Raw genomic sequence first — 13,085 nt, forward strand, 5'->3', positions numbered from 1 at the left:
AGTCTTCCACTCTGTCGGTGATTGTCAGTAATCACCAGGCGCCAGTGGGTAATTACCGGCTGGGACTCGGCAATTGACATCAGTGGTTGCGAATGGTGGAGCAGGTAGGGCTCGCGCGCCCCCTGCCTGGAGATGCTAAATCACGTATATATATATATATATATATATATATATATATACATGATTTTACGTACCCATGCCACCGTGTAGCAGTATATCTGCTATACGGCAGCGGGTAAGCAGCTAATGTTCTTAAAACGCTTGTAGACATCTCTGCACAGCGCTCCCACACCACATCTCTTGTCCACAATTCCGGATAAGAGTAGTCCTGACCATATTGACTCCCTCAAGAGTCAGTTCTGGCCAGCTCAGTGGATTGCTTTAAAAAAGCCTTGGATTCTTTCCTAGCTACACATAATATAACTGGATACTAACATTTAAAGTTGATCCAGGGAATATCCGATTGCTCCTGCTGGGGAAAAATTTGTTCCTGATCCCCCGAGAGGCAAACTGGATCATGCTTTACTGGTTTTCTTTGCCTTCCTCTGGATCAATTGTGGGTATAGGATTATACCCTTTTTTTTGGTTGAACTGGATGGACTTTTGTCTTTTTTTCAGCCAGACTAACTATGTATATGAATTTCAAACAAGACAGAAACAGACTTACATAGTGTAAAGCTGTTGACAAATTTTTAAAAACTTAAAACATTTGAAAAAAGCAAAAAAAAAGCAAAAATCTAGTGCTTAACATCACTGTATGTGTCAGTTCAGTTCACCTCTTGGCATCGGTACCAACAGGACTTTTACTATTTACATTATAACGTCACTGTATTTCCTCCAATTTCAAGGGTTTCATCAGAGCAGAGTATATGTCAGCGTCCTCACTATTCTCTTATAATAACCTTTACTTTCTAAAATACTTCCTTTAATCCATAGTTCAATCTTATGCTTTAACTCTTTCTCAGGCATCAAGCTCCTTATCTTACCCGTTCCTAACCACTAGATGTCACTATATTTTCATGATTTTAACTCAAAAACAACAATTAGTTTATAGAACTTTTTTACTACTCTAATAAACATCCTAAACTTTACACTCTCACTTTACACTCTCACTAGAGGGTGTTAAAAATTTCCTGTTGCTCAAATTCTTTTATAATGTGTATGTGTTACAGTGTATCTTATACTGGTCTCTGATGCAGTTCCCGGAGGCCCTACACAAGTAGGACCGTTGTAAGCACCAATGCATGGGTAGGACCACCAGGAGCCTACATCAGAGACTGGAAAAACACATAATGAATATAATATTAAAAGAGGATATAAGCAACACAGTGTATCCAAACATTTTAGGGAGGCTCATGGTAGAGATCTAAGCAAACTAGTGTTTTATGCCATGGTAATAGAAATTTTAAACATAGCATGATGATCCAATTTGAAATGGGAAATATCTAGAAACAATCAAATGGACTATTCCAATAACAATTAATGGGCACTATGCAGGCAAATGGTTTAAATGTTGAGCTCGATCTAAATAGGTTCCTAGCAAATGATTGGACCTTCTGGTTGTACTAACTGTGATCAAATGTTAAACCCATTCGTTTTATGTGTTACCATCATTTTAAATAAATTTGTATGTATAATTTTATACATACTGTTACAGGTTTCATATCTTTATCCATGTACATTGATTGTATTTAATTTTTTATTGCATAAAATTTTTGTATATATTTATTGAGTGCATAAAGTTTAGGATATTTATTGGCATAGGAAACAATCATTCTATAAGTTAATTACTGTGGGCAGTTAATGGGGTTGATTTACTAAAGGCAAATAGGCTGCTCACTTTACCAGAGAAGTTGCACTTTGCAAATAACCTTTCCCCAGAGCTTAGTGGATGTGGCAAAAGTTCAGTTTGCAAGGCATAGCCAGTCACATGCAAGGAAAAAAGAAAGACTGCACTTTTGCTTGCACACGATTGGATGATAACAGTCAGCAGATCTTCATCTCTTTTACTAGGCTCTGAGGAAAACTCCCTTGAAAAGTGCAAATTCCCTTGCAAAGTGCACAGTCTATTTGTTTTTAGGAAATTAACTCTACTATTTTAAAACTATAGTGACATCCAGTGGTTGGAATAGGGTAAGATGCGGAGTCTGATAGATGAGTTAGGGTTAAAGTATAAGTAAGGACTATGGAATGAAGGGAGGAGATAAGAAAGTAAAGCTCAATATAAGAGAATAATAGTGATGCTGACAAATGCACCACTCTTAAGAAAGTCAACTAGTAAAAGTTCTGTTGGTCTATTGTAGATGCCAAAGGGTCTGACATAAAGGTTTGACATGAGTGCAACATACAGTGTTGTTAAGCACTTGCCTTTTTGATCGTTTAAGGCTTTTAAGTTTTAACAAACAGTTTTATATTATGTGAGTCTGTTTCTAATTTGTTTAAAATACATGTAATGAGAAATCGTATGTGAAAATATGGAGGATATAATTTTCTGATCAATAACATTTGTGGTCAATATCATTTGGTGAGTATGCACACCTTAGAGAGAGCACTCACTGGTGGCCTGCACAAGACTAGTTTTGATGGATATTGAGATGCCCCGCTCGCACCTGGCAATCACCGAGGAACAGTGAAAGGGGAGAGGACTGTGTGTAAACAACACAGATCTCTTCCCTGTCAGCATCGGCATACTGCTTTGTATTGCTCTGCATAGCAAAGCAATACAAAGAAGTATGTTTCCCTAGTAAAACACACACAGCATGCATAGTAAAATGGCACACAACTTTGATCGCTCCAGATGTTAACCACTTCCTGCCCAGTGCCATTAGTACAGTGTCAGTGCTTTTTATTACTGTATTAATGTCACTGGGGATGTCAGTGCCAGTTAGTTAATTCCCCCCCAGTGTCAGAATGCCTGCCGCAGTCCCGCTATATGTTGCTGATCACCACCATTACTAGTATTAAAAAAAAATTCCAGTATATGTACCGCCATCTGTAGATGCCACAACTTTCATGTACTGTAAACCAACTAATTTGCATGTTTGTAGCAGAATACATTTTGGCCTAAATGTTTGACAAAATTAGATTTTTTTAAATCTTTTTACTGGATAGGTTTTATAGCAAAAAGTCAAAAATATATTTTTTTTTTCAAAATTGTTGGTCTTTTTTTGTTTATAGCGCAAAAAATAAAAAATGCAGAGGTGATCAAATACCACCGAAAGAAAGCTCTATTTGTGGGAAAGAAGACATAAATTTCATTTGGGTGCAGTGTTGCATGACCGCGCAATTGTCAGTTAAAAAATGCAGCACTGTATCGCAATAAATGGCCTGGCAAGTGGTTAATAGTGGTTAAAGTAACACATAAAAAATGTAAAACTTCCTTAAGCGGTTATCTTGGGACAGATATGTATCCCTTGATACAAACTGTTTGTGACCAAGGGTGCAAATCCAACCCTTACTGTAGGTAAAAACATCATCTGCGATTACATGTGAACATCGATTTGTACAGGATTCCTGTTCGTAGCTGATTGGAAAAACCTGGCTGTACCTACTGTCTAATTATGTTGATCTGGTCCTAATTGGTCATCTGCATGAGCCCCAAGAAGGCAGGCAGATATAAACACTAAAAAAGAATATGTTTAAATTTACAGTATATTGGAAGAATGCTGATTTCAACTTGTATTTACAGACAGCAAAATACTAAGAGATGTTACTGTATTCAGCAGTACACATGGAATAGTAAATCTTTTAGCTTAGGTAGTTAGATTGATTTGAAATATAATACAGACTTCTAGATCACAATATAAAAAAAAACTGTACATGGAATGAAATAGTAAGAGAGAAAGTGGACACAGACGTATACACAGTCAATCACTGCAGAAGGAAGAATTGTTGATAACCTCACCAGATGGCGTTGTTGCAACATCATCTCTGTCTGTTCTTATCCCATTGTTGAATGTATGTGCATCCACTGGCTGGAGCTGCCAGTTCAGTCCAAGCAGATGCATTGCTGCAGGAAAGACAAAATGATGAGAGGCAAATATAAAATGCATATTTTAATATGTCAAGAGAAGTAAACACTACACTGTTCTTACACATTTATGAAAGCTGCCTACTTTTCATTTAATTACAATGATATGATTAGTTTAATACTCTGTTCTCTACAGGAATTCACGTGCAGGTTTCGACATAATCAAAATTGCTGTTTATCAGAATATCCTGAGAACTGTACAACACCAAAAGCTGTGAGCGGTATTCATGAAATGCTGCTGCTGGTACTATGTTCTTTTTGTACAAATAGTAAATTGATAAACAGTTAAGCAGAAATTTGCAGATATCACTGAGCAGTTTGTCTTTAGAGATCTACAAACAATTGAGCTTTGCCACCACTGGCACAAAGAGGAAAACTACGGTACTATGGATGTTACACAAAAAAAAATCTGTTTTGTCGGTTACTCCCTGTTCTGTTATGATCTGTTTGTAATATCCTAAACTGTTGTTCATGGTGTAAGAGTTTCACATCACTGGTTAGTGACCTAATATGCATTAGCAGACTATTTCTCCTGACATGCTACCCAGCACAGAAATGTATTTAGACAGTTATGGGTGATGCTTAGGGGGTCTAAGCAGTGACATAGGTGTTCCAATATTGAGCCTTTGCAGCTTGGGGAGCAGTGAAGCATATAGATCCAATGACATACTTTGAACATTAGCTATCTTGGTCTGGCATGGTTGTGCTGGTCAGTGGCACTGATCAGTCTAATCGCATACTCTCAGGGGCCATTGTATCACTAACACTCATCCATTTATCAAAGGTATATCTGCATCAATCCATGTATGTGTTATTATGGTTATTGCATGCATTCATTTTTTAGTTTAGATATAAGGTCTGTTGCCAAGAAAAATGTTTTTGCCTAGACTCTCAGTGTTTCAGTATAATATTACATTTATTTTGGTTTTGGCCATTTTGGAAAAGTGTATGCAATGACTGAGTGACCTGCGAAATTAAATTGGTTGCTATATTGTTTCAGTCTGCTCTGAGCCTTGCTTGTGACATAACCTTTTGGTTCATTATTGTAGGCTGTGGTTAAAAGTTTGCTTAGAGGACTTCAAATGTTAACGCGATAGAAAGAAAAATCCATGCATATATACTTGCAAAAAAGAATGTTAATACTTACCTTTCCTGCTGCCTGCTCTGCCAGAATGTAGCTTTATTAACTAGAAATCCTCAAGAAAACCTATACTTTCAGAAATGTCAGTTTCCCTGGTCCTCTGTGATGTCAGTGGCAACTTCAACTAACCTCATTGCTCTTACAGGACAGAATAATAGTTTAGAGGTTGGTGGGAAGAACCAGAGAGCACTGCAGGGGGCCCAGGAGACCCACACTACTGAAGGTTTTGATTTTGCAGCAGATTTCAGTGGAGGATTTTTGGCGAGCAGAGCAGCATTCTGGGGACACACAGTCGGGATGGTAAGTTTTCACATTCTTTTTTTGTAGTTATTCCTTTTTGTTGTTGGTTGTGCATTGTTGACAACTACTAAACAGAGTTTTAGTACAGAAAACTGCTTTAAACCAAATATATGTCAGATCCCTTGACCCAAATGTTTTCTTCCTTCCTGAACATAGTATTACTCTGCTTCCATTATGGGATAATTCTTTACAGTATTCATATCTGTCACAGTATGACATCATCACTGTTGGGCAACGCACTACTTAATGTCAGTAACACTAATAGACTATCTAATGCTAACAGTAATTAAGCCTATGAATCAGGATCTGTTTTTTGTATCAATATACTGACAAGCATTAGAATTCAAAAATAATTCAAAGCAGAATTTAAAATTGTATCTTAGAAAGGTATAAAACACTATAGAACCCAGTTATATATTCAATTAAAAATCATTAAAGAGTATCAAAGGTCAAAACTTTTTTAATAGAATAGGACATTGTTAAAATCCTTGTAAGGTTACTTTTTACCATCTCTGTTTTATTTGCCTTCACTTCCTGTCCTAGAGGAACAACAGAAAATTTTGTATCATGCTACATAACTATAAATAGCAGTGCAATAGTTTACATATTATTGTGTACCCCATCCCCATGTTCACATATACCCAACTGCTATTGCTAGGATTACCTTTTTGTTTTTATCAACAACAACTTCAATTGCCCTTTAGCTGTTGTCCCCTTGAAAAATATGGGGTTGGGGTTTAGCGTTTTAGGTTTTATGTTTGTAAAGGGGGGCTACATTTTATTTAAATATAATTTTGCTAGGATCTTTTATTTTGGGGTCAGCAGGTGACTAACACAGGCAAAGCCCTTTGTTTGTAGCACATCACCGAATACTTGTGCAGCACATTCTTTTGTGCACCAAAGTACCATTTCATAAACCCCTCATAGTGATAGCTGATAATAAATGTATGCAATTCATAATGTTTGGGATTCCTAAAGGGAGAGGAAGAGGTTCTGCATGCTCAGCTATTGGGGGCAAACAGGTTCTGCATCCATAGGACAAAACAATACTTGAACCACAGCTTTGAGAGTCAGGACATGCCTGCATTTTATTTCTGTTAGTGGACATGTTATACAACTAGAGCTTGCGAAAGAGGTCATGGAGTGGCTTCTGAATCTCTTCTCATCTTCCTCCTCCCAATCACAGGGCAGTGCATTTCCACCAGTAGCTGCCAATGCACCCCCTTTTCTTCTTCCTCTTCTACAGCTAATCCTGCCACAGCTCCACAAACTGGCATGGATCAGTCAGCTGAAATATTTCAGCACAGCTTTTGTAAGTTGCTGCAGGAGGATGCAATAATTAATACTTCACTTTATGTGATATTGAGGAAGAGAATGCCTAGAGCAAAAAAGGGAGGGTACATCAAGCATGGAGCAGCAATTAGTTGTGATGTTCCTGCAGATGAAGCTTACTGCCAAGTTGGTTTGAGCATGATTAAGAGCATGGGGAATATGATGTGGCAAACCATACTTGGAAGCCAGAGGTTGTATAGGAGGAAACTGAGGGAGAGACAGAACAGCAGTGAAACAACATTTTATCCAGGGGCAGGGGCAGGGGCAGGGGCAGCTTGCAGAAGACTGAAGGGAGCAGATATCCTTTACCACTGGATGGTACCAACCCACACTTTTGCTATCCCCAAGGCCATTCCACATAGTTAAACAGTTTGGACTTTTTGTTTTTTTAAATATCTGCTGCTAACAGCACATTTGTGACTTGTGGCCTCCGTCTGAAGTGTATCAGCTGTGGTAAATCTACCTGACCTGTTGGTACCACATACATGAAGAGACAAATGATTCAGCACCACAAAGCTCAGTGGAACAGGCAGCTCAATGATACCATTTTGCTGCAAAATGCCCACACTCCTCCAACCCCTGTTTCTTATGCCTCACTTTTCTTCTCCTTCCATACCCCAGAATATTCTGCATCTGCCTCCCTTCCATGAACTGCACCAACTGTGATCTCAAGTGATAGGGAGGGGTTTGAGAGGCTTTCATTATGGCATGTTTATAGGGTAAGAGGGTCAGCATAGAGCCACAGAGCCTAAATAGACACAAAGCCATAGAGCCTAAGTAGGTTTGCCATCACCAGCAGCATCATTAACCATGAACATGTCTCTTTCAAAGCTATGGGAACAAAAATGTTCCCAATCAACCCCATGCCCAGAATGATAATTTCAATTTCAGCTTTCCAAAACTGCTGGCTATACAGTTCACTTACTCCCATTCCAGCTGGTGGAGTGGACCCCTTTCTGTGAGTTTATGGCCTGAGCTGCACCATAGTGGAATGTACCCATCCACCATTTTGTTTTGCCCAGAAGGACAGTCTTCTCCACCAAACTACACTATGTTGGCAAAAGTATTGGTACACCCCTCGAAATCATTGGATCCAGATGTTCCAATCACCTCCATGGCCACAGGTATATACAATCAAGTACCTGGACATGCAGATGGCCTCTACACACATTTGTGAAAGAATGGGTTGCTCTCAGGAACTCAGTGAATTCAAGCGTGGTACCGCAATAGGTTGCCACCTGTGCAATAAGTCTATCTGTGAAATTTCCTTGCTACTAAAATATTCCACAGTCAACTGTTAGTGGTATTATAATAAAGTGGAATCAACTGGGAACAACAGCAACTCAGTCATGAAATGGTAGGCCACGTAAAATGACAGTGGGGTCAGCGCATGCTGAAGCACACAGTGCACAGAAGTTACCAACTGTCTGCAGAGTCAATAGCTAAAGACCTCCAAACTTCATGTGGCCTTCAGTTTAGCACAAAAACAGTGCATAGAAAACCTCATGGAATGGGTTTACATGGCCCAGCAGCTGCATCCAACCCCTACATCACCAAGTGCAATGCAAAGCGTGGGATGCAGTGGTGTAAAGCACACCACCACTGGACTCTAGAACAGTGGAAACGTGTTCTCTGGAGTGATGAATCCTGCTTCTCTGTCTGGCAATCTGATGGATGTGTCTGGGTTTGGTGGCTGCACAAAGAACAGTACTTACCTGACTGCAGTGTGCCAAGTGTAATGTTTGGTGGAGGGGGGATGATGGTGTGAAGTTGTTTTTCAGGGGTTGGGCTTGGCCCCTTAGTTCCAGTAAAGGGAAGTCTTAAGGCATCAGCATACCAAGACATTTTGGACAATTTCATGCTCCCAACTTGTGAGAACAGTTTTGAGATGGTCCCTTCCTGTTCCAACACGACTGTACATCAGTGCAGAAAGCAAGGTCCATAAAGACATGGATGAGCGAGTTTGGGGTGGAGGAACTTTACTGACCTGCACAGAGTCCTGATCTCAACCCAAAAGTACACCTTTGGGATGAGTTGGAGCAGAGACTGTGAGCCAAGCCTTTTCGTTTGACATCAGTGCCTGACCTCCCAAATGCTCTTCTGGAAAAATGGTCAAACATTCCCATAGACACACTTCTAAACCTTGTGGACACCTTCCCAGAAGAGTTGAAGCTGTTATAGCTGCAGAGGGTGAGCCAACTCAGTATTGGACCCTACGGACTAAGACCGGGATGCCATTAAATTTCATGTGCCTGTAAAGGCAGATGTCCCAATGTTTTTGGCAATATAGTGTATGTTAAAAGTAATGTCTCCATATCTCTGGACCATACAGTCAGTGACAGAATTAATATGACCACAGTTACGTGGTTCAGCATGCATGGGACAGGATGTTACATCAACTTTAAAACACGCTTGGTAAATTTGATTGCAGCTGGGAAGGATGTAGGATGGGACACACTGCTAGAGCTGGTTGTTTTGCCCAGGTCCTGCAGATTGGTGAAGAAAGTCCCCCAAAGTCACCCAGAGCCTGGTTGTATTTCAGCTTTATAGGCATTTTCATATTTAAATCAATAATCGTGGCATGCCTAAATTAAAAAGCAGGTAGTATACTTCCTTTAAAAAAACATGAATATTTCAAAATATCAGCATGATCATTTTGCTTTTAAAAGGGTGGGGATTATTGTTTTCATTTAAAACAGAGAAGGCCTCTGGACTGCTACTATATACAGTATCTTACCATGGAAAATAGATTGCAGAGATGGATTCAGTGGACTCCAAAAATCTATGCAGATGTTTGCAAATGCACTATTCTATAGACAAGACCCCATGGTGTCAACAGACATCCTAAGTTTCAGCTGATTCTGCTACAATTGTCATGATCAGGTAACTTATCTGTCCATATTTGTAACACATATGCAACATTTATTTTTTTAGCTGGATAAAGCTGATTTTCTGTTAAAACAAATACTGTGTGATATGACAAGGACTGAAGAACCATAAGCACTAGCAACTGCAATTACACCTTTTTCATAAATCTATGGTACACAATGATATTGGGAATGTATAATACTCCTCACAGTTCAACAGCCTGCTATCATGACAGAAAAGGCATGGAATAATTGTCTTGTTAGAGAGCAGTTTCAATGGAATGTTGGTGTAAGTTTTCAGCCCCAAAGCATAACACCTTATTTCCACTCTCAAGCTCTGCGACAAATATAGGTCAAGGCAGACATGTGTCGACACACAGGAAGGACAAGCAAGCTAGTATAACATTTCAAATATCAGAATATAGAAACTATTGGTAAGCCCATTGTGGGAATTGTAGCTGCTAATTTATTAATTAGTAGGTACATTTAGCAGAAGAACTATTATTACAATTTAAATCACAAGGGTTATTAAAATAAATGTTATAGAATTATAGCACACCTCACCTGGGGTTTATGGTGCCTAAGAATATTCTAAATCTATACTTGTTTTAGAATTAAAGTGATATTAAACTTAAAAATAAACATTTATTATATTGCAGATTACCAGTTCTCAGATGTGATGGCTGCATTCGTTTTTATTTATTAGGCTTTCTTTCTTCTATTTTTGCCTTACAGTAAGTTTGTTGATTTTCATAAGAACAAGCTTTCTTCCAGATGTTTCAGTTTACAGGGATGAGACAAATCATTCATCACTGACAGGGTTTCTTACATTAATCAGTTTTACTCATTTATGTATAACATTTATCCTAAAATGAAACACTGTTTGTTGTAACTGAGTATACAATGTGAGCTGGCATTTGGCTTCAATTTGTTAGTGTATTTAAATATGCTAGTACATCTAACTCTAACAATTCTGCTGTCCAAAGGTGCCCCCTGTGCTCATTTTTCCAGCATGGGGGCACTTTAACACATGAGGTGTGTTACAATCCAGATCACTAGTTGAAAACAAAGAAAACACTAAAAATACCACTCTAATATCCTTATTTTCTTGGGAACCCATAAGTTTTATGACTCATTAAAATGTGCTTTAAATAAATTTCAAGCCAATGTGCTGAGAAGTGTCCCTTCCAACTAACTTTGCATTTCTACTTGCAAATTTTTTTACAGCCCTTTGCAGTGAAAACATATATTGACTTACAGTGGTATGAATACCTAACAGTAAATTAATGTTCAATGTACTGTGGCATTGGATAGGTTGGAAACCAATTTGATCTAATCTGGTGGTCAGCAAGCCGTCAATTGCAATCTACCCATCGACAGTCAGCAGGTAACTGGTACATCGCAAACACGTCCCTGCCTTGCCAACCCTTGAGTGCTTTCCCCAAATGTTACAGCGCTCCTTACATACTTGGTGCTACAGGGTGGTAAAAAGCTCTGGCATAGCACTGGTGTATTTGGGCTCTTGTTCTTCCCCTAGTGTGGTATGTTCAACCAACCGGCCCTCCTTTCCAATCCACTTGTGGTGACATCATGCAGGATGGCCAAGAGAAGATGGCTGTGGGATCAGTCCCAGAACAGGTAGATCTTAGAAAACAACTTCTGTGTCCTGCTGACACCCCAGTACCTTTCCTTCCTGACCCCTAGTACTGTGCTCTCCTAATAGCTCAGTACCAGGTCCTCCTGACCCCCCAGTACCATGCCCTCTTGATCCCCCAGTATCATGCCCTCCTGACCCACCCCCCAGTATTGTGCCCTTCTGATCCCTGAGTACCATGCCCTGCTGACCCACTGTACAGTGCCCTCCTATATCCCAGTACCTTCCCCTCATAACCCCACCTGCTGACATCCTGTCTTCTGCCCATTCATCTGCCCTGTTTACACCCTGTCCTCTGTCCTGCTGAAGTACTGTTCTCTGCCCCACTGACCCCCTGTCCTCTGCCCCACTGACCCCCTGTCCTCATTCCTGCTAACCCCCTGTCCTCTGTCCTGCTAACCCCTGACCTGCTCACCCCTGTTATTTTCTCTACTGATCCCTATACACGTCTCTTCATACTGATAATGTTTGTACACTTATCTTCATCCTGTTGACCTCTCTACGGTGCCTTAGATCCTACTGACCTCTGTATACTGCCCTACTTACTACTGACCCCTGTACACTGACCTACATACTACTGACCTCTGCACACTGCTCTACATACTACTAAACTCTGTACACTGCTCTACATACTACTAAACTCTGTACACTGCTTTACCTACTACTGACCTTTGTACACTGTCCTACATCCTGCTGATCTCTGTACACTGCTCTACATACTACTGACTGCTGTACACTGCCCTACCTACTACTGATCCCTGAACACTGACCTACATACTACTTACACTGACCAGAAATCAGAACAGGTAGTTAGGCTAGAACTAAGGCCAGCCCGGCCTAATATTAGTCAAGCAAATCAGCCTGCAGTAGTAGGTGTTCTGCTTTCATTATGGACTCAGCCTTTTGAGGTGACCAATAACTCCCTAGACATGAAAAGAAAATGTGAATGTGAAAGTGAAGGCCGAGTTTTTCACTGACGCTAAGTTTATATTTTTACAGTGGCATTAGGTTTATTAGATTTTTCCAAGTTTTCTTTATGACGTCTTTGCTTTTTATTGGGAGCTGGCTAGTTAATTTCTTAGATAAAAACAAGGGCGCCACACCCTTTGATGTCTTGCATGTTGTCCAGGTAGATCCCCACATCTCAAAGGTTGCCTACTTCTTATCTAATTGGAAGTTTTTTTACAACTTCTAAACATACAACTTTTCCCTTACATTCCATATATTTAAATGCCCTCCTTTGCCACTGGTAATTTGTAATATAGGAAGATAATTATTTAGTCTGCCATCTCGAGCCTTGCCATTCGGTGACTGTTTCTGTATCTCTCAAGCTTTTATTATTTACACTTTCGCTCATTTTAGATACATGTATTAAAATTAGATGACAAATGATCATTATATTATCACCGATAAATGAAACTTTATGGGATTGAAGACAAGTACAGGTCAGAAAATGTTGACCAGTTGCTATTTTTTTCCTTCGTAATCCAGCACCAGGTGTACACACCTCCCCTTTATTCTGCAAAGGATAAACACAAATTATTAACCAATCCAATTGTTTGTGTTTAGGAACCTGCAGCAGATTGGCTACTTATGAATACTTTTTTACCCTGGCTAGATATATTGATTTTTCAAATAATTAGCAGAATTCTAAGCAAATGCCGTTGTTCTAGATTGTTAGATATTCCACATGATCAGGCTGCAAATAACAAATGATATTACTGTGTATGAGTAGTTTGAATGAATCATTTTTCCACCCTT

The 13,085-nt window shown here is 39.5% G+C and overlaps 1 protein-coding gene across 9 annotated transcripts in view; it reads right to left on the reverse strand.

Moving 5' to 3' along the window:
- TENM2 (teneurin transmembrane protein 2) overlaps window positions 1–13,085 on the reverse strand; it is a 1,359,942-nt gene that overhangs the window by 479,749 nt on the left and 867,108 nt on the right. For all 9 annotated transcript variants that reach the window (XM_089656707.1, XM_089656704.1, XM_089656705.1 and 6 more), the window contains one exon: window positions 3,905–4,009. In XM_089656707.1, coding sequence (XP_089512833.1) covers window positions 3,905–4,009 — 105 coding nt within the window. The remainder of the gene's footprint in view (window positions 1–3,904; window positions 4,010–13,085) is intronic.

This window comes from Staurois parvus, unplaced genomic scaffold (assembly GCF_062004578.1).
Source record: "Staurois parvus isolate SC_StPar_1 unplaced genomic scaffold, SC_StPar_1.0 ptg000930l, whole genome shotgun sequence".
Taxonomy (NCBI): Eukaryota; Metazoa; Chordata; class Amphibia; order Anura; family Ranidae; genus Staurois; species Staurois parvus.